Below are 22,511 nucleotides of genomic sequence, written 5' to 3'. Positions count from 1 at the left end.
GCCGGATTTATCATTGAACTGCTAAATAAAGTATGAGATGCGGGCGGAGGAACGGCACAATTTTTTACCATCACTAAATGGTAATTATTTTACAAATGAAATGTCTTTAAAAATGTAATCAATGAAAGTACCCCTGTTTTTAATAATAATTTTATATACTAGGCAGTAAATTCATAAACTTTACAATCACTTTAACAAGAGCTCAGAAGTCGTGGTAATGGGCCTCGTGAGTGGCAGGACTGCGCTTTTATTACCTCTCTTCTGGCTGCAGGCATCATGGAATAGCTCATGTCTATATTTCTCTTTACTGTCATTACTTAGGGCTAGATTTATTAAAGCTGAGGCGTACAGGGCGCGTATACGCGCCCCTGTACGCCTCAGCTCGCCTGTGGCGGGGCGAAATTACCCGCAGGTATTCGCCATTGCACACGAGCGCAATTTTGCGCTCGCATGCAATCCCGCCTCCTGCCAGCCCACAGCCGATCACGCGCGGGCAGGAGCTGTCAATCTAGTCAGACCGAGGAGATTGAATTTCACAACATTAGAGGTGGCAAAGTGGTTAGGGAAGCGGCGGTCTGGTGACCGCTGCTTGATAAATGACGGCGAGCAAGTTCTTGTGAGAACTTGCAGCCGTAGGGCTTTAATAAATCTAGCCCATAGTAATCTGTTACCAGTGAGTTGCAGCCAGGTATTAATGTCCATTGCAGAACATTTAAAACAGTGGTACTGGATTGTTCACTGGAGAATAGAGGTTGCTGCTCATCTGTTGGGAAAAGAATATGAAGATGTGAATATAATGCATTTTAATGATATCATTTGCTTGTGTGCCTATGTTTAGTACTTTAATAGTTGTAGTAATTCACCAACATCCATTTTAATAAGGAACCTATATTTATCTAGCAATTTTCATTATTCTATTTTTCTTTTTTTAGGGGACAATTTACCTTTTTCGAAAGACACAAAAATCCCTATTGGGCAAGTTATCTCAGGAGTTTCGACTTGTAACGGCAGACCGAAGAGTAAGTATCATCTATGTGTCTCCATGAGGTAGTACTTAAAGGGCACCAAGCACTTAATAAAAGCTTGATACAACTATGTAAACAGACCAAAGATTTGCCTAATAGTAATATGCAGGTTTGTTTTTAAAGTCTACTTGAAAATTGTTGTTGTTATTATTACCCATTCCCCAGTTTTGCTTAACCAACACTGTTTTATTAATATGCTTTTTACCTCTGTAATTACACTGTATGTTTCTAAGCTTCTGCAGACTGCACCTTTATCTGAGTGCTTTTTCCTTTATAGACCCTGCAGTACTGTGTGTATAACCCCTGCAATGGGGTTAAACACACAGTAGAAATACTGGTGTACTTCCGGTCCCGAGAGGAAAATGCTGCTGATCCAATCGGCTGCGCTAATTGCACATCTGAGTCGTTCAGCTAGAGCTGCTGATTAGATCAGTGGCAAGTTCCTCCATTGCAGGGTTTAAACTCATTTATGCAGGGTCAATAGTCTTAAAAGGACATGCTCTAATGATTAGAGCAGGGGTCAGCAACTTTGGGACCCCAGATGTTTTGGAACTACATTTCCCATGATGCTCAGGCAGCCTAAAGAGTGTCTCAGCATTTAGCATGTCATTTTTTACATGCTCAGTGTCTCAGCATGTAATTTTTTAATTATAATTTAATTTTATATTACATTCTCAGTGTTTAATGTCCTTTTAGTGTTATATTCTAGTTTGAAATACAATATTCTATTTAGTTAGAGCATTTTATTTTTTAAATACATTTATTTTATTACAGTCTTAAAACCTGCAAAAGGGTTAAATAAATACTCAGTTGTGCTTCTCCACTGGAGGATACAGCTGATGAACCAATCAGAAGCAGACATACATGCGTCTGCTCCAGTCACTGGCCATATCTTTTACTGGAGCAGAATAGGTGTGTTCCTGGAGTCTACGTGTTTAAACACATTAGTAAAAGGTGTGATTTTGTTATAAATGTCCTTTTTTTGTTAGTGGACTTTATTTTTATTTACTTTAGAATGTCCCTTTTATACTAAGCTTCATCTTCTTCACTAAGTATTTGTGGTATCTTGTTAAAAAAACTGGCTTGACTTGGTCCAGTGGTTCCAATTCTCTTTTATCTTGGAACATTGACTTGTATCATCCTTGATCTTTAATTGATGGTAGCACCATCTGAAAAATGTAGTGGTTTCACTCCCCACAAAGTGGCTGGAGTTTATTCTGTGGAATGCGCAACCTTGGCACTCCTACATGATGCACAATGATTGGTTGATTTGCACAGGAACTTATATATATCTCTTCCTAATTGGCTGCAGCAAAGGAAGTAAGATAAAGATTCAGCTAGCTGTTCAATGGGTGTGTCCTCAGACTTTAAAATAATGCATAGTTTTGTAACAAAAATCCTTAATAAATAAAACATTTTACTTGAATGTTCCCTTAACCTATATTGTTAGTAGTTTGTTTTTTTTGCAACATTCATATTACCGATTAATCTAATTTGTATATTTACTCTTTTAATGTAGTGATAGTAGTTTGATGCTGTATTTTTTTTAATCACTTATACTTTTATATGCAAGAAATGACAAAAAAAAAAATCTTAAATATTAGAGGTATTTCTTTACATCTGTACTTTCAAAACAATGTATCAGAAGGTATTTCAAGAGCGTGTTTTAACTTGTGTTTTCAAAATGTCTACCATTCCACTAATGTGTTGCTTAAGGGAGTGTGTGACGTACACATTTTGTCTCTTGATAAAATAAGATAAAGATGTTATATTTATGTTTAATATAATGAATATCTGCATTAACAAGTTTTTATTGTGCTTGCAGTCCTGGAAAATCTTGCTGTTTGGTGCAGTAAATGTGATATGCACAGGTTTCTTACTCACATGGTGCAGTTCTACAAACAGTATGGGTACGTATTTAACCCTTTGAGTGCTAAGCTGAATTCTATAGTTTTCTGTTTTTTACTATTTTAAAAAAACTTTTTTTTTAAACTTTTTTTATTCCCCCCCCCCCAGATCCCTGAGATACAGGTTTCTAAGCAGCATGCCCCCTTTCCCTATACGTTGTATGGACAATTTTAAATAAAGTTGCGCGGTGACGTCACCGCACGTAACGGTAATCCCTGGCGATGCCTGTCACTATGCAGGCCCGATCGCCGGGGTAGGAGCTGGTGGGGGCCCCCAGATTGGAAAAAAGTAGTTGAGTGCTAATGATGGCTCTGAGCCGTCATTAGCACTCAAGGGGTTAAGCACATCAAGTACACTGTGTGTTTAGTTAGCAACTGCTAAAAGCACAATATCTTTCCAAGATGTCTGACTGCCAAAGCTGGTTGGATCAGTGAAATAATAAAACAATTAACCTGTTAATGCCCAAATCACAGCAGCTAAAAAGTGACTCTTCCATTTAATGTATCATATGAGTGTGTATAACTTTTTATGTAATGTAACAGCTCATTTGCTATAAAAGATTTAGATTTCACTTGTTAACACGCAGTATCCACTGTGTTTGTAAGGGATCTGGTACCGTAACACTGTATCATAATATAAATAGGAACCATGTCCTTAAAGGGACAGTTTACTCAAAAATTTTCTCCCCTTTAATTTGTTCCCAATGATCCACTTTACCTGCTGGAGTGTATTAAATTGTTTACAAGTAGCTCCTTTACCCTTATATTGGCATTTGAAATTGTTGATTTAGCTTGTGGTATCCCCACCTATTCTGAAAGTTTGTGGCCGCGCGTACCAGCTATAGATAAGCTTTGTAAACACAGCCAGCAGAAGAAATTACACTCCCAATGTGATAAAGCAGAGATAAGGTAATAAAATGTTGATTTTCCATTGTTCTCTCAAAGTATTGGTGATTGTTTTAAGGACAGATATAAGATAAAGAAGCAGGTATATGTACACAATGTGATACAGTAATGAGATCTGATTATACCTACAAGCTCAACCTATTTTATTAGGCTGTGGCTTCAAAACACAAAATCAGAGCTTTAATATACAGAAATAAACCTTAAAAAGCTAATTTTCATACATTTTTTACTCTGCAGTTGGTAAAAAAAGCAATTGTAAACACATTAAGGGAAAAACTATTTTACAGTATACTGTCCCTTTAAATAACACACCAGGAGTTACTTCTTCCTCCGTAAGCAAGAGGTATTACTGTGCCACAAACACTGATCTTTAATCTGACCGCTGTCTTCTGTGACTCCTCCGCTGTGCACTTAGCTGGTCCCACTTAGTGCAGTTTCATTTCTATCAAATAACGAACGATGAAATGAACACTGGAAGTGCTGATAATCCGTAGTATCAGGCAGCCCCAAATTTAAAATCCAAAACAAGTGACCAAGAACAAAATACTGAGTCTCCAAATATATCGTCCCCCACAACGCCGAAAACTCAGGATAATTGATGTAAATATGATAGAGACTCAGTCCCTTGCCTGTAATGAAGTTTTAAATGTCCTACTTTACTATTCACATGTTAAAAACAAGGTACACACCCGATGATTAAATTTTTTTTTTTTTTTTTTTTAGAAGGGAATCCCTTATCCGCAGCCATTAACATTTGCTGATCATTATAAAATAATTGGAATCAATCCCATTTTTATTTCTTTTTGTGTAAACATGATTTCTGTAAAAGTATTTACTGCAAGGAAAGTAACTTAATTTGTATGTAATTCTCTGCTGATATAGCAATAGACTGCTAAGTGCATGCACATTTTACTCTGCATATGTTCCCTGTGTCAGTGGTGGTGGCATGCTGGGTAATGCTGCCAGCATGAACAGGAGACAAATGTACTAGTGCGCCATCTATAGGATATCCACACATTGTCATCTGCACATGAAAAGGTAGCAGTGATACCTTTTAACAGAAGGATTTTGGCAAATCCATGCATATTGCAAACATGAGATCAGATTAGATCCCCAGTGTGATTTCAAATAACCCTTGTAAAGGTCTGGAGATTCCATATCTACTTTACATTGTGTGTATTGGTTATTTATTTAAATTATTTTAGTTAGTTGATTTAATGTAATTTTTAAAAAGTCACAATAGGTAATATTTTTTTATATTTGCAAAAGCTCATTTAAAGGTATATTCCTGCCAAAATTGGAAACCACATGGTTTTGGTATTAAACAGAAGCAATTTTGTAATATACATGCATTATCAAAAATGCTTCTAATAAAAGCTATAGCTGTTTCAAAAGTGTATTTAAGTATGCACCGTGCACCAGCGTTTTAAACACAGCACATGCTCAGAGAACCTAAGGTGCTTATACCATCTGGTAATAACTTAATTTGTTAATTGATGACATGATACAATCCCCACTGATGATCTGAGCAGCCACAGTATTTAAAATGCAGGGGCATTGAGAATATCTAGCTATGCCTCACATGCGTGTGCAGAGAAAAATGTTCACACTAAAAGAGTGATAACTTTTACTAAAGAGTATTATTGCCAATACAGGTATATTGCAAATATGTTTCTATTCAAACGTGTAATTAATCTATATGCATTTACATTTTGACTAGAATGTCCCTTTAAGATAAAATATTTTTTTTTAAATACAATACTTGTATTAAATGTTGTCACTGCTAGAGTGTTAAAGTTTCTGATATGAACATATCTAGTAGACATGTGCATACATTCCTGATTTAGCATGCATTTAAAAAATGAATGCCGTATATGTCAGCTGCATTTAATTAATTTCAGCACAATATTTATTAGTGTAACAGTGCAACACACATGTATCTGTATAAATCCAGATATTTGTGTTGCACTTTTATACTATTAAATCCAGTGCTGAAAATCACAAAATGCTGTTGCCTGCGGCCATATAACAAATTTATGCACGTGCCTAAAGTTTATCACATGCTGAGAGCAAATGATTTTACGTACAATCTACCTCTGTATGGGCAGTGGGTTGCGCACATTTTTAAAATACTCACTCTAGCAGTAGTAGCATTCTAACAGCATGCAAAACAAAGGGCGTTGCAAAAACATGTTTTCTCTTGTTAAGTGTATCCAGTCCACGGATCATCCATTACTTGTGGGATATTCTCCTTCCCAACAGGAAGTTGCAAGAGGATCACCCACAGCAGAGCTGCTATATAGCTCCTCCCCTCACTGCCATATCCAGTCATTCTCTTGCAACTCTCAACTAAGATGGAGGTCGTAAGAGGACTGTGGTGTTTTATACTTAGTTTATTTCTTCAATCAAAAGTTTGTTATTTTTAAATGGTACCGGAGTGTACTGTTTATCTCAGGCAGTATTTAGAAGAAGAATCTGCCTGCGTTTTCTATGATCTTAGCAGAAGTAACTAAGATCCTTTGCTGTTCTCACATATTCTGAGGAGTGAGGTAACTTCAGAGGGGGAATAGCGTGCAGGTTTTCCTGTAATAAGGTATGTGCAGTTAAATTATTTTTCTAGGGATGGAATTTGCTAGAAAATGCTGCTGATACCAAAGTAATGTAAGTAAAGCCTTAAATGCAGTGATAGCGACTGGTATCAGGCTTATTAATAGAGATACATACTCTTATAAAAGTGTATTTTAAAACGTTTGCTGGCATGTTTAATTGTTTTTTACATATGTTTGGTGATAAAACTTATTGGGGCCTAGTTTTTTCCACATGGCTGGCTTGAATTTTGCCTAGAAACAGTTCCATGAGGCTTCCCACTGTTGTAATATGAGTGGGAGGGGCCTATTTTGGTGTTTTTTTGCACAGCAAAAATTACAGACACAGACATCCAGCTTCTTCCTGCATGATCCAGGACTTCTCTGAAGGGCTCAAAAGGCTTCAAAAGTCGTATTGAGGGAGGTAAAAAGCCACAGTAGAGCTGTGGCAGTTGTTGTGACTGTTTAAAAAAACGTTTTTGTCATTTGTTATTCCGTTTTTGGTATTAAGGGGTTAATCATCCATTTGCAAGTGGGTGCAATGCTCTGCTAACTTATTACATACACTGTAAAAATTTCGTTAGTGTAACTGCATTTTTTCACTGTTATTTCAAAATTTGGGAAAATTTGTGTTTCTTAAAGGCGCAGTAACGTTTTTTATATTGCTTGTAAACTTGTTTTAAAGTGTTTTCCAAGCTTGCTAGTCTCATTGCTAGTCTGTTTAAACATGTCTGACACAGAGGAACCTACTTGTTCATTATGTTTGAAAGCCATGGTGGAGCCCCATAGGAGAATGTGTACTAAATGTATTGATTTCACCTTAAACAGTAAAGATCAGTCTTTATCTATAAAAGAATTATCACCAGAGGGTTCTGTCGAGGGGGAAGTTATGCCGACTAACTCTCCCCACGTGTCAGACCCTTCGCCTCCCGCTCAGGGGACGCACGCTAATATGGCGCCAATTACCTCAGGGACGCCCATAGCGATTACCTTGCAGGACATGGCTGCAATCATGAATAATACCCTGTCAGGGGTATTATCTAGATTGCCGGAATTAAGAGGCAAGCGCGATAGCTCTGGGGTTAGGAGAGATACAGAGCGCGCAAATGCTGTTAGAGCCATGTCTGATACTGCGTCGCAGTATGCAGAACATGAGGACGGAGAGCTTCAGTCTGTGGGTGACATCTCTAACTCGGGGAAAGCTGATTCAGAGATTTCTAATTTTAAATTTAAGCTTCAGAACCTCCGTGTATTGCTTGGGGAGGTATTAGCTGCTCTGAATGACTGTAACACAGTTGCAATTCCAGAGAAATTGTGTAGGCTGGATAGATACTATGAGGTGCCGGTGTGTACTGACGTTTTTCCTATACCTAAAAGGCTTACAGAAATTATTAGCAAGGAGTGGGATAGACCCGGTGTGCCCTTTTCCCCACCTCCTATATTTAGAAAAATGTTTCCAATAGACGCCACTACACGGGACTTATGGCAGACGGTCCCTAAGGTGGAGGGAGCAGTTTCTACTTTAGCAAAGCTTACCACTATCCCGGTTGAGGACAGTTGTGCTTTTTCAGATCCAATGGATAAAAAATTGGAGGGTTACCTTAAGAAAATGTTTATTCAACAAGGTTTTATTTTACAGCCCCTTGCATGCATTGCGCCTGTCACTGCTGCGGCGGCATTCTGGTTTGAGGCCCTGGAAGAGGCCATCCAGACATCTCCATTGAATGAAATTATTGACAAGCTTAGAACGCTTAAGCTAGCTAACTAATTTGTTTCTGATGCCATTGTTCATTTGACTAAACTAACGGCTAAGAATTCCGGATTCGCCATCCAGGCGCGTAGGGCGCTATGGCTTAAATCCTGGTCAGCTTATGTGACTTCAAAGTCTAAATTACTCAACATTCCTTTCAAGGGGCAGACCTTATTCGGGCCTGGCTTGAAGGAAATTATTGCTGACATTACTGGAGGCAAGGGTCATACCCTTCCTCAGGACAGGGCCAAATCAAAGGCCAAACAGTCTAATTTTCGTGCCTTTCGAAATTTCAAGGCAGGAGCAGCATCAACTTCCTCCGCTTCAAAACAAGAGGGAACTGTTGCTCATTCCAGACAGGCCTGGAAACCTAACCAGTCCTGGAACAAGGGCAAGCAGGCCAGAAAGCCTGCTGCTGCCCCCAAGACAGCATGAAGGAACGGCCCCCTATCCGGAAACGGATCTAGAGGGGGGCAGACTTTCTCTCTTCGCCCAGGCGTGGGCAAGAGATATTCAGGATCCCTGGGCGTTGGAGATCATATCTCAGGGATATCTTCTAGACTTCAAAACTTCTCCTCCACAAGGGAGATTTCATCTTTCAAGGTTATCAGCAAACCAGATAAAGAAAGAGGCATTCCTAAGCTGTGTGCAAGACCTCCTAGTAATGGGAGTGATCCATCCAGTTCCGCGGACGGAACAAGGACAGGGATTTTATTCAAATCTGTTTGTGGTTCCCAAGAAAGAGGGAACCTTCAGACCAATCTTGGATCTAAAGATCTTAAACAAATTCCTCAGAGTTCCATCATTCAAAATGGAAACTATTCGGACCATCCTACCCATGATCCAAGAGGGTCAGTACATGACCACAGTGGACTTAAAGGATGCCTACCTTCACATACCGATTCAAGATCATCATCGGTTCCTAAGGTTTGCCTTTCTAGACAGGCATTACCAATTTGTAGCTCTTCCCTTCGGGTTGGCCACTGCCCCGAGAATTTTTACCAAGGTTCTGGGCTCACTTCTGGCGGTTCTAAGACCGCGAGGCATAGCGGTGGCTCCGTATCTAGACGACATCTTGATACAGGCGTCAAACTTTCAAATTGCCAAGTCTCATACAGAGATAGTTCTGGCATTTCTGAGGTCGCATGGGTGGAAAGTGAACGTGGAAAAGAGTTCTCTATCACCACTCACAAGAGTCTCCTTCCTAGGGACTCTTATAGATTCTGTAGAGATGAAAATTTACCTGACGGAGTCCAGGTTATCAAAACTTCTAAATGCTTGCCGTTTCCTTCATTCCATTCCACGCCCGTCAGTGGCTCAGTGCATGGAAGTAATCGGCTTAATGGTAGCGGCAATGGACATAGTGCCATTTGCGCGCCTGCATCTCAGACCGCTGCAATTATGCATGCTAAGTCAGTGGAATGGGGATTACTCAGATTTGTCCCCTCTACTAAATCTGGATCAAGAGACCAGAGATTCTCTTCTCTGGTGGCTTTCTCGGGTCCATCTGTCCAAGGGTATGACCTTTCGCAGGCCAGATTGGACGATTGTAACAACAGATGCCAGCCTTCTAGGTTGGGGCGCAGTCTGGAACTCCCTGAAGGCTCAGGGATCGTGGACTCAGGAGGAGAAACTCCTCCCAATAAATATTCTGTAGTTAAGAGCAATATTCAAGGCTCTTCTAGCTTGGCCTCAGTTAGCAACACTGAGGTTCATCAGATTTCAGTCTGACAACATCACGACTGTGGCTTCAACCATCAAGGGGGAACCAGGAGTTCCCTAGCGATGTTAGAAGTCTCAAAGATAATTCGCTGGGTAGAGTCTCACTCTTGACACCTGTCAGCGATCCACATCCCAGGCGTAGAGAACTGGGAGGCGGATTTTCTAAGTCGTCAGACTTTTCATCCGGGGGAGTGGGAACTCCATCCGGAGGTGTTTGCTCAACTGGTCCATCGTTGGGGCAAACCAGAACTGGATCTCATGGCGTCTCGCCAGAACGCCAAGCTTCCTTGTTACGGATCCAGGTCCAGGGACCCGGGAGCAACGCTGATAGATGCTCTAGCAGCTCCTTGGTTCTTCAACCTGGCCTATGTGTTTCCACCGTTTCCTCTGCTCCCTCGACTGATTGCCAAAATCAAACAGGAGAGAGCATCGGTGATTCTGATAGCGCCTGCGTGGCCACGCAGGACCTGGTATGCAGACCTAGTCGACATGTCATCTCTTCCACCATGGACTCTGCCTCTGAGGCAGGACCTTCTAATACAAGGTCCTTTCAATCATCCAAATCTAATTTCTCTGAGACTGACTGCATGGAGATTGAACGCTTGATTCTATCAAGGCGTGGCTTCTCCGAGTCAGTCATTGATACCTTAATACAGGCTCGGAAGCCTGTCACCAGGAAAATCTACCATAAGATATGGCGTAAATATCTTTATTGGTGTGAATCCAAGAGTTACTCATGGAGTAAGGTTAGGATTCCTAGGATATTGTCCTTTCTCCAAGAGGGTTTGGACAAAGGCTTTTCAGCTAGTTCTTTAAGAGGACAGATCTCTGCTCTGTCTATTCTTTTGCACAAGCGTCTGGCAGAAGTTCCAGACGTCCAGGCATTTTGTCAGGCTTTGGTTAGGAGTAAGCCTGTGTTTAAAACTGTTGCTCCCCCCGTGGAGCTTAAACTTGGTTCTTAAAGTTCTTCATGGAGTTCCGTTTGAACCCCTTCATTCCATTGATATTAAACTTTTATCTTGGAAAGTTCTGTTTTTGATGGCTATTTCCTCGGCTCGAAGAGTCTCTGAGTTATCTGCCTTACATTGTGATTCTCCTTATCTGATTTTTCATTCAGACAAGGTAGTTCTGCGTACCAAACCTGGGTTTTTACCTAAGGTGGTTTCTAACAGGAATATCAATCAAGAGATTGTTGTTCCATCATTGTGTCCTAATCTTTCTTCAAAGAAGGAACGTCTTTTGCATAATCTGGACGTAGTCCGTGCCTTGAAGTTTTACTTACAGGCTACTAAAGATTTTCGTCAAACATCTGCCCTGTTTGTCGTTTACTCTGGACAGAGGAGAGGTCAAAAAGCTTCGGCGACCTCTCTCTCCTTTTCGCTTCGGAGCATAATACGCTTAGCCTATGAGACTGCTGGACAGCAGCCCCCTGAAAGGATTACAGCTCATTCTACTAGAGCTGTGGCTTCCACCTGGGCCTTTAAAATGAGGCCTCTGTTGAACAGATTTGCAAGGCTGCGACTTGGTCTTCGCTTCACACCTTTTCAAAATTTTACAAATTTGACACTTTTGCTTCTTCGGAGGCTGTTTTTGGGAGAAAGGTTCTACAGGCAGTGGTTCCTTCCGTTTAAGTTCCTGCCTTGTCCCTCCCATCATCCGTGTACTTTAGCTTTGGTATTGGTATCCCACAAGTAATGGATGATCCGTGGACTGGATACACTTAACAAGAGAAAACATAATTTATGCTTACCTGATAAATTTATTTCTCTTGTAGTGTATCCAGTCCACGGCCCGCCCTGTCCTTTTAAGGCAGGTCTAAATTTTAATTAAACTACAGTCACCACTGCACCCTATGGTTTCTCCTTTCTCGTCTTGTTTCGGTCGAATGACTGGATATGGCAGTGAGGGGAGGAGCTATATAGCAGCTCTGCTGTGGGTGATCCTCTTGCAACTTCCTGTTGGGAAGGAGAATATCCCACAAGTAATGGATGATCCGTGGACTGGATACACTACAAGAGAAATAAATTTATCAGGTAAGCATAAATTATGTTTTTGATGGTTTTTGAAAAGTACTGGTGTGCATCTGCCACGTTTGTGCCCTACTAATACCGTATAGTTAAAGGGACAGTAAAGTCATTTTTTAATGCATATTTTATACAGGCAATTAATCGATAATCCATTGAAAAATGCAAAAGCATTCAAAATAATGTTATTAACAATGTTGAAGGTTTTTTTGTGTAGTTGTAGTAGGGAATTATCCCTTAATAATAAACTCTTGTTGTGGCCATTTAAAAGTCAGATGTAAATGAGCTTTTGGACTTGGCAGTTTCTATGTATACAAATTACAGCATTCATAAACATTTACACAAGTACATTTACAGGGCCACCTATAAGGCATTAAAAGGATTGTAGAGTCCAAATTTAATGATCCAGATAGGGCATGTAATTTTAAACCACTTTCTAATTTACTTTTATCATCAAATTTGCTTTGTTCTCTTGGTGATCTTAGTTGAAAGCTAAACCTAGGTATGCTCATATGCTAATTTCTAGGCCCTTGAAGGTGGTTTCTTATCTGAATGTATTTGACAGTTTTTCACATCTAGAGGGCGTTAGTTCATTTGTTTCATATAAATAACATTGTGCTCACACTCATGGAGTTATTTAAGAGTCAGCACGAATTGCCTGAAATGCAAGTCTGTCAAAAGATCTGAGATAAGGGGGCAGTCTGCAGAGGCTTACAAGATACTTTTTTCCCTCTGTAATTTTATTTCTATAACAGTGTTGGTTATGCAAAACTGGGGAATGGTAAATAAAAGGATTATCTATCTTTTAAAACAATAACATTTTTTTAGTGTTTACTATGCCTTTAAGACACATGCTTTGCACATAGATGACATGAATGAGCGGAATGACCAGAAGAGATAAGTCGCTCCCTCACCTCAGTAGCGTGCACTCATGATCCATGAACAATCCCGTTGTCTTATCCAGCATTTCCTTCTTGTTGTTTTTAACAATTTTATAGTCTGTTTTATGTGAATGACTCTCTTCTTCACAAATATCAGCACTTTCTAATAGGAATTATTTCATTTTTAGCTTTAACAGCCTACACCTACCTGACCATCTTTGACCTCTTCAGGTAATAATTATATATTCATTGTACAAAGTAAAGTGTATTAAACAGAGCAGCAGGTAGTGCTATATTGCGATGTTTAAAATCTAGGAGCCAAAACTTGTCACATAGTTGTTTGTGTGTGTGTGGGTGTATACAAAAATGGGGTATTGGCACACGCCCGCTTGCAAATATTAACAAAAATCACAAATTGCCTGCAAAAATCACCTTTGCTTTGAGAGAGAGAGAGAGAGAGAACAAAAAGTGGATATCTGTGGCTGCTGAATGGGACTTTATCTTTGTGTTTCACTCCTCCGTGGGGTTTAAACACACAGGGTTCGGGGGTCAGAAGTACAAAAATGCCATGCTTTAACAAAGTAGCATGTAATGTTTCCACTACATTGTCTTTTTAACAGTGACCCATGCAAAGCCACTTGAAACAGCTAAAAATGGGTTTTCAACACATTCAAGATTTAGAATTAAAAAAAAAATCCTTTGGAAAGTTGTTTTTATAGTACAAATGCATTTGAAAAGCATGAGGTAGGTATATGGGTTGTCAAGGAATCAATCAATTTGAAATAGGCTCAAATTTGAAAACTCCATGGAAACCTGTGAAATTTGTTTTGCAAAAGGAAATTCTGATTGATTGGAATGGAGCCATTCGTTTCTAGTTTGTGCTTTTGATAAATGAAGAGATAATACATAATCCAGTAAAAAAATAAATAAAAAAAATTGCAAGTTTCTTGAAGACTTGTGTATAGACCTATGCTTGGTGTAAAAAAAAATTGCAACTTTTATGCAGGAGTTTATGTAAAGTTGAAACCAGTAATTATCCTTGCATAAAAATTGCATATATTAAAGGGACAGAAAAGTCAGAATTAAACGTAAGGGGATTGGATAAAACAAGACATTTTAAACAACTTTCTACAATTTACTTCTATAAGTAAATTAGCTTATTTCTCTTGCTATCCTTTGTTAAAAAGTAAATTTAGGTGAGCTCAGGAATGTGCACATGCACTTGGCCATATGGCAGCAGTGTTTGCAACTTTGTTTTTAGCATTACAATACATAGCAGCAAACACTGCTAGCATAGAATGCTGAAGACATGTGCATACTCCTAAGCTCCTATCAGCCCATCTAGGTTTACTCTTCAACACAAGATACCAAGAGAACAAAGCAACGTTAATAATAGAAGTAAAACAGAGAGTTATCACATTCTCGTTCTTAAAAAAAATAATAATCTATTAATGGGTTTGTTTGGGGCATTTTCAATTGTAGATAAAAGGGGTTTAAGTCCCAGTAGACTGGTGCACACTTAGGAATTTTGCGCTTTTCGTGTTACCGCTAGTGCAAAATACGTTTTTTTTAGTAGACTGGTACTTCCTGTTCTTGATATTATACATATTTTTTATTTCCATGTGGATTTTTTTAAATAAAGTTTGTACTTTTAAATATTGATCTGGCCTCCACAACAATCTGTCCCATAAGTGTAATAAAACTAAATAAATGACATTTTACATTATTATTTTCTCACTGCATTATTTTCCTTTTTTTTAGAGTAAATATAGGACTTGCTAATTTACAATACTAAATCAATGCTTTTCTCTTTGTTTTCACAGTTTATTAACGTGTCTTATAAGCTATTGGGCAATGGTGAAAAAGTCTAGCCCAACATATTCATTTGGGTATGTACTCACTATACGTTCTACTTATACAGCAAGGTTGGGGTACAAGTATTTATTATTCTGCATGGGAATGACATCACTTTTTATTATCTTCTGTTTCTCTGTTGTATTTGGGCTATGCTGTCACGTTGACTAGTTGCAATGAATTATGTTATCCCTAAGGATCAAGACAATGGTAACCTAGATATTTTGTCATTATAAATGTTTCTTAACATGTCTGTCTTATTGTACATTGGCAAATAATGTAACATATATATATATATATATATATATATATGACGTTTTCTATTTTAACAAGTTAAAGTGATGGTAAACGTTCCACTTTTTATAATCAGATCCTGAATGTTAGTGAAAGTAATATTTTTTTGCGCACTAACGGTTTGAACCGTTCTCCAATTAGAGCTCTAGCTACAATAAAAGTGCCATAGGGGTAGAGCACTGATTGGAGAACAGTTCAAACCGTTAGTTCACAAAAAAATACTTTTGAAGTGGGCGGCAGGAGCATGCAGTATTATAATGGCACGACTAGATTAAAAAGTAATTTAAAGCGCATCTTCATTAGAAGTGCTCAAGTAAAGTTAATATAAAATATCATTAACATTCAGGAGCTGATTATAAAAAGTGGAAAGTTTACCATCATAATATAGGAAATATTACCTATTGTTACAAATTCACATTTTCACAATAAATCAGAATACAGCTTCATTGGCTAAGCAATAAAAATTCTTGTTTTCGTAAATGCCCATTTCCCAATAACTTTGTTTCATCTAAAAAAATAAAATTAATATCATTTACTTGTAAAGCAATTCCAAACTTCATAGAACTGGGTACGTAGGTATGGCCACACATTGACACTGATTACAGATACATAGGACAGGCTAAAAAAAACCAAATTATTAAGAGAAGACTGTCTCTCCTCCTAAGAGCTTACAATCTACTGGATCGAATCTGTTTGTTCACTTGAAGCAAATGCAAAGTGATCTGTCTGCATTTTTTTTATAAATGATCAGATATACTTTCACTGGCTAGAAAAATATATTGTTATCTAGTACTTAGGAACCATGCCATATAAACAATAAATGCATACTATTTGTTCCAATATAGTTCCAATCTTATTATCACTCCTGTATTACTGTATATGCATTTATTTTGCCAACATTTATAGTTCTGTTCATCTATTAAAGGGACGATATAAAAGTTTGTTTCATGCATATAAAAGAACACAATTTACACATATTACAACTTACTCTACAATACATTTTAAATGCCTTTAATTTAGACCAGTTATGGACAACTTCCTTACCCATGGGGGCCACGGACGGATTTAGAAGCCTTAAAGGGCCATAATAGTCGAAAAATGACATGCTCTAATTTGTTAAAGCATGTCGTTTTAAGACTATCGACCCTACACTACTATGTGTTTAACTCCTGCAAAGGTAGGTTAAATACACAGCAGTGTATGGTCAATAGTCTTAAAACGTCATGCTCTAAGAAATAGGAGCATATTTTTTGTATATTTTTTTACTATTATGAACCTTTAAAGGGATAGATAGGTCAAAAGTGAAATGTGCATTTAAATCTGAAATAGAAGCATTTTTGCAAGAAACTTCCATTAGCAAACATGCTTCTAGTAAAAGGTACTTTCAGCATGAAGACTTTTATACCCCATGAATGAAAGTCCCCTTTATTTATAGCACTGGTTAACCCTAGTATTTAAATAACCTCACTTTAATGTAGGCGATAGATTATAAGATCACCATTTATATGAAAAACTTACATTACAATCAGGTTAATGAATTTCTGTTATATTTGTAAAGGAATCTTTAAGAGTTTACCATCACTTTAAGCTACGTAACATTTTAATTTTTGCTTTCTGACCAGTCTTGTTTTTCTCATTATTCTATAGGTATGAAAGGTTTGAAGTATTAGCAGTGTTTGCTTCTACAGTTTTGGCCCAACTTGGGGCTCTTTTCATACTGAAAGAAAGGTACGAAATGTAAAAGGACATTAGTCATATTTTTGTATATACTCAGTATTTAAGCAATGCATAGGGAAAGATCTGAATGCAAAATCAAATAATTTAAAATGGTTATTTTGTTAGTAACGCGTATACAGTTTTTTACAATTTCAGTGCATTCCAGGGACACACCCTTTGAAAATACTTTTAAAGCGACATAGAAGATTTTCATGATGAAAGAGAGGAATTTTAGACCCCATTCCAATTTACTTTTATTATCTAATTTACCTCTTCCAGTTGTTATGGAGCTCTTTTTTTTATAACAGAACACCTAGATATGCTTAGGAGCGTGCACGTGTCATAAGCACTGTATGGCTGGAGTGTTTTGTAACAGTTTTTGTCATTGTTATACCAATGTTTCCATTCAGTGGTTAACACGCTCCTTAGCATACCTAAGTACCCGGACATAGAAAGGTGTTAAGTTTCTTGCTATCTTTATTTGAAAAGCAGGTATGTGAAGCTTAGGAGCCGGCCCATTTTTGGTTTAGAACCTGGGTTGTGCTTGATTATTGGTGGCTAAATGTAGCCACCAATAAGCAAGCACTATCCTGGGTGCTGAACCTAAAATGGGCCGACTCCTAAGCTTCACATTCCTGCTTTTTAAATAAAGATAGCAAGAGAACGAAGAAAAATTGATAATAGGAGTAAATTAGAAAGTTGCTTAAAACTGCATGCTCTGTCTGAATCATTAAAGGGCCAGTAAACCCATAAAATAATGTTATATAATTCTGCACATAGTGCAGAATTATATAACATCAGCTTAGCACCATCTTTCTACCTTAAAGGATTCCAGTGAAAAATTGCTACGAAAGTTACTTTTACAGTACGCCACTCCTGGCTCTACTGTGCGGGTCTGTTTGTTTTCCCTAAGCGCATCGGACATGCTGTCTATTCACAGCCAGCCTGATCGCACCATTAAACTCAATGTAGCTCGCTCCCGCTCATGGTCTGGTAGCAGGAGGGAGTTACATTGAGTTTAATGGCGCGATCGGGCTGGCTGTGAATAGACAGCGTGCCCGATGCGCTTAGGGAAAACAAACAGACTGGCTCAGTAGAGCCAGGAGCGGTGTACTGTAAAAGTAACTTTCGTAGCAATTTTTTACTGAAATCCTTTTAGGTAGAAAAATGGCGCTAAGCTGATGTTATATAATTCTGCGCTATGTGCAGAATTATATAACATTTTGTGGGTTTACTGGCCCTTTAATGAAAAAGATTGGGTTAAGTAACCCTTTAATGTTTTTGTGACACTTTTTATTTGAGCATAACAGTTAACCAGAGATCTGATGTCATGATAAACAGACATACGTTAAATTCAATTGCACTTGAGTGAACAAGTTTTCTTTCAACTTGTAATACGCGCGCAACTTCCGATGTGTGCACAAACAACCACAATAAACCCCTTTTAGGGTGCCACTCCTAATCTAGCCCTTATTGTGTTCTGCATTTTATTTCTCCAAAAATATTTTTCCAATAAATGAATGTGATACTATTTTGGCTTGTTTTCTAGTGCTGAAAGATTTCTAGAGCAGCCAGAAATACATACGTAAGTATCTTTTTTCCTTTAATAACTGTAACTGTACTTTGCTGAATGGAATATAGTATACATTTAAATTATAATGTGTTGCTTTTTAACTGCATAAAGATTCTGATCATTGTGTATTTCAAGCCTATTACATTTTTACAAGTATGTAATCTGTATCCTACTTATTTCATGTATTAAATGTACTTATATGTACTGTTATATCATTTTATTATTGCTACTGCTTGCATATAAATGTGTTTAATACATGCATATAAGTTAAACACATAGTTAAAGTCAGCTCCTGAGCAGCCATTCAATACCAGTACCTAGCTGAACACATCTAACAAACCAATGACAAGAGGCATGTGTGTAGCCTTCAATCACCAGCTAGCTCACAGTAGTGACTTGCTGCTCCTGAGCATTACCTACCTGCTTTTCAACAAAGGATGCCAAGAGAATTAAGTACATTTAATAGAGGCAAATTGAAAAGTATCTTAAAATTATCTGAATCATGAATGTTTAAACTTGTGCTTTTATTTCCCTTTAAAATCATGTGATGCTCTATACTTACAAGCATGGAATATTTTGAAAAAAATAAAACCCCTTTATTTTCTTTTTTCTTCTTTCAGAGGGCGTCTTCTGGTGGGAACATTTGTAGCCCTGTTTTTCAATTTATTTACAATGCTTTCAATTAGAAATAAACCATTTGTCTATGTTTCGGAAGGTAGGTAATTTGTCTGTTAAAATTATTAGTGCATGTTTTATGTTTAATTAGTATATTAAACCTTCAGTTATAAGAATTTAATACAGCTATGGATTAAAGTTGGTTTTCCCCCTTCCATAAAAAGAGTAGCTTTTAAGTTAGAGAGTTGTGGGTCAGCAGTAGTTGACTTGTGGAATGTCCTTAAAACAAAGGTGGTGAAGAAAAACTATTTTAAAGGAACGCCTTTTCTTTTACAAGATATGACGAGTCCACGGATTTTATCCTTATGGGATATCGCCTCCTGGTCAGCAGGAGGAGGCAAAGAGCACCCTAGCAGAGCTGTATATATATCTCCTCCCTTCCCTCCCACTCCAGTCATTCTCTTTGCCTGTGTTAGTGATAGGAAGAGGTAAAGTGAGGTTCTTCAAGCAGTGGTGCCTTCCGTTTAGGTTCCTGTCTTGTCCCTCCCTTTCATCCGTGTCCTATAGCTTTGGTATTGTATCCCATAAGTAAGGATGAAATCCGTGGTCTCGTCATATCTTGTAAAAGAAAAGGAAATTTATGCTTACCTAATAAATTTGTTTCTTTTACGATATGACGAGTCCACGGCCCACCCTGTCAATTTTTAAGACAGGTCTTTATTTTTGTTAAACTTCAGTCACCTCTGCACCTTGGCTTTTCCTTTCTCTTCCTAACTTCAGTCGAATGACTGGAGTGGGAGGGAAGGGAGGAGCTATATATACAGCTCTGCTGTGGTGCTATTTGCCTCCTCCTGCTGACCAGGAGGCGATATCCCATCAGTAAGGATGAAATCCGTGGACTTGTCATATCGTAAAATAAACAAATTTATCAGGTAAGCATAAATTTCCTTTTTGCATAAGTTAAAGGGACAGTTTACTCAAATTTTTTTCTCCCCTTTAATTTGTTTCCAATGATCCACTTTACCTGCTGGAATGTATTAAATTGTTTACAAGTAGCACCTTTACCCTTATATTGGCATTTGAAATAGTTGATTTAGCATGTGGTATCCCCACCTATTCTGAAAGTTTGTGGCCGCACGTCCAAGCTATAGATAAGCTTTGTAAACACTGCCAGCAGAAGAAATTACACTCCCAGTGGGATATAGCAGAGATAAGGTAATAAAATGCTGATTTTCCATTGTTCTCTACAAGTATTGGTGATTGTTTTATGTACAGATATAAGATAAAGAAACAATGTGATACAGTAATGAGATCTGATTATACCTACAAGCTCAACCCATTTTATTAGGTGGTGACTTTAATATACACAAACCTTAAAATGCTAATTTTCCTACATTTTTTGCTCTGCAGTTGGTAAAAAAAAAGCAATTGTAGACACATTAAGAGAAAAACTATTGTACAGTATACTGTCCCTTTTAAGCAACTTTGCAGAATATTTTCATTATTTATTTTGTCACTTTTTCGTGTAATTTATGTGTGAATATTTAGCAGTCTCTAATTACAAAACTTGAAAAGCACCTTGCTGACTTCTTAACTCTGCTAGTATCTGTCCATAATTGCTTTATCAGACAACTACAAAACAATACATTTTATACTAACTAATGACAGTGGCTTGCCTTTTCTGTGAACTAAAGCTTAGATTGGCTTCTCTATAAAAGACAACTGGTGGTTGGAGTTTGCCAATTTAAAAATAACTGCAGTAAAAAAAGGATGTTAATTTGTTTTAATATTTTAGACTTGGCTGATATGTCATTCTTTAGCAACGCAACAAAAATGTCTTGTAATGTGTTAACTGTCCCTTTTAATAATTTCAGAAATACCTGTGGTGCTGGAAGAGGTTTCTCTGCCCAAGAACACCAAATCCAGCCAATCTGTAATACAATCTAGTTCTCCATACTTCTTGTGGTAGAGTAGTAATGTAAATGGCAAAAGGCAGTGTAGTAAGACCTTATCCTTAAGTCTTAAACCCAGGCAAATATCTTTATATGGTAAAATCCATAGGGGTGCAGAGTGTGTGGAGCTTGGCACATGATCACTGCCTTTGCAATGTACAATACTGAAGAGTGAGGCAAACTATTGTGTATTACAGATATCCTTAGGACTACCCAGTAGAGACCATCAGAGATGTCTCAGCATGTGCAGTTATTTATTATACATGCTGACTTTATATGTCATGAGCAGTTCTGCACTATTTTAATCTTAGGCTTGATTTCACTTTGATATCTATGAAGACTTTCCTACTTTGAATGTTTAACCATTTATTTTATTTAGCTGCAAGCACCAGTTGGCTACAGGAACATGTTGCAGATCTCAGTCGAAGGTACGTTAATTGATATACCTCCTTGTAATACTAAAGTTTTGTTGAACTATTTCTTACATTTAAAGGGACGTTACAGCAAAAATTGGAATCTCCATGGATGCATTTTGGTTTAGAATAGAAGCACTTTTGTCATTTACATGCATAGGCAGAAATGTTTCTAATAAAAGCTATAGCTGTTTCAAAAGTGTATTTAAGTATGCACCGTGCTCCAGCATTTAAAACACAGGACTTGCTCAGAGAGCTTAAGATGCTTGCAAAATGTATTAATGACTCAGTTTGTTAATTACTGTCGTGATACAAGCCCCACTGGTGCTCTGAGCAGCTGCAGTATTTAAAATGCTGGCACACTGAGAATATCTAGCTATGCTTCACATACATGTGCAGAGAAATACATTAACACTAAAACAGTTATAACTTTTACTAGAAACGTTTTTGCCAATACATATATGTTGCAAAAATGTTTCTATTCAAAGATGTAAATCATCTATGTACAATTAAATTTTGACCGGAATGTCCCTTTAATGTTTACCCTGCTCTCTCCCACTCAAATCCCCCCCCTCTATTCTAATCCCCTTTTTCTGTCTCTCTCTTTCTTCCTCTGTCTCTTTCTTTCTTTTTTTCTCTGTCTACTCTCTATCCTTCCTGTTTCCTCCTCCACCTTTCTTTTTTTTTTTTTTTTTTTACATAATATAGTGGCTATCTATCCACACCTGTTTCTAGTACTCCTTGATTAAGATACAAAGATGTTTATCACAGAGGAAAACAGTACATACTTTTTTTTTGTGGGTCTGATATATTTGATCTCATTTCTTTATTGCAGTTTGTGTGGAATTATCCCAGGACTGAGCAGTATTTTTCTCCCTCGAATGAATCCTTTTGTGTTAATTGACATTGCTGGAGCCATTGCTCTGTGTATTACGTATATGTTAATTGAAATCAAGTAAGTGATTTTTTTTATGTTTGAATATTTTATTTATTCCTCTAGCTTAATTGAATTGTTGCTTTTAAATAGGTGATACTGAAAATAGATAAATATAGCCAGCTCTTTGTATTTATTTAAATACCTCATTTTAAAGTATGTTAAGGCCCTGTGCTTTCTGAATAGTGTATAATGCTGTTTCACCTAGTATGGAAGCTTGTATATTGCTCGACATGTTGATAAAGATATGGAGCCCCTATCTCAGCCCCAAGAGCAGTTGTATGAAAAGGAAATTTGTCCATTTGGATGAGGGTCCACGTGTTTGTCTAAGAATCAGGGGGTTGCCATAGAAACTGTGAT

At 37.7% G+C, this 22,511-nt stretch overlaps 1 protein-coding gene across 1 annotated transcript in view; it reads left to right on the top strand.

Moving 5' to 3' along the window:
• The window catches only part of SLC30A6 (solute carrier family 30 member 6), a 72,176-nt gene that overhangs the window by 24,894 nt on the left and 24,771 nt on the right, over positions 1-22,511 (top strand). Inside the window, exons 2-10 of the mRNA XM_053711921.1 lie at positions 933-1,019; positions 2,851-2,935; positions 12,989-13,031; positions 14,624-14,689; positions 16,596-16,676; positions 18,214-18,249; positions 18,858-18,952; positions 21,184-21,232; positions 22,053-22,172. Coding sequence (XP_053567896.1) covers positions 933-1,019; positions 2,851-2,935; positions 12,989-13,031; positions 14,624-14,689; positions 16,596-16,676; positions 18,214-18,249; positions 18,858-18,952; positions 21,184-21,232; positions 22,053-22,172 — 662 coding nt within the window. The remainder of the gene's footprint in view (positions 1-932; positions 1,020-2,850; positions 2,936-12,988; positions 13,032-14,623; positions 14,690-16,595; positions 16,677-18,213; positions 18,250-18,857; positions 18,953-21,183; positions 21,233-22,052; positions 22,173-22,511) is intronic.

This window comes from Bombina bombina, chromosome 4 (assembly GCF_027579735.1).
Source record: "Bombina bombina isolate aBomBom1 chromosome 4, aBomBom1.pri, whole genome shotgun sequence".
Lineage (NCBI taxonomy): Eukaryota > Metazoa > Chordata > Amphibia > Anura > Bombinatoridae > Bombina > Bombina bombina.
This window is presented reverse-complemented; position numbering and strand designations above follow the sequence as displayed.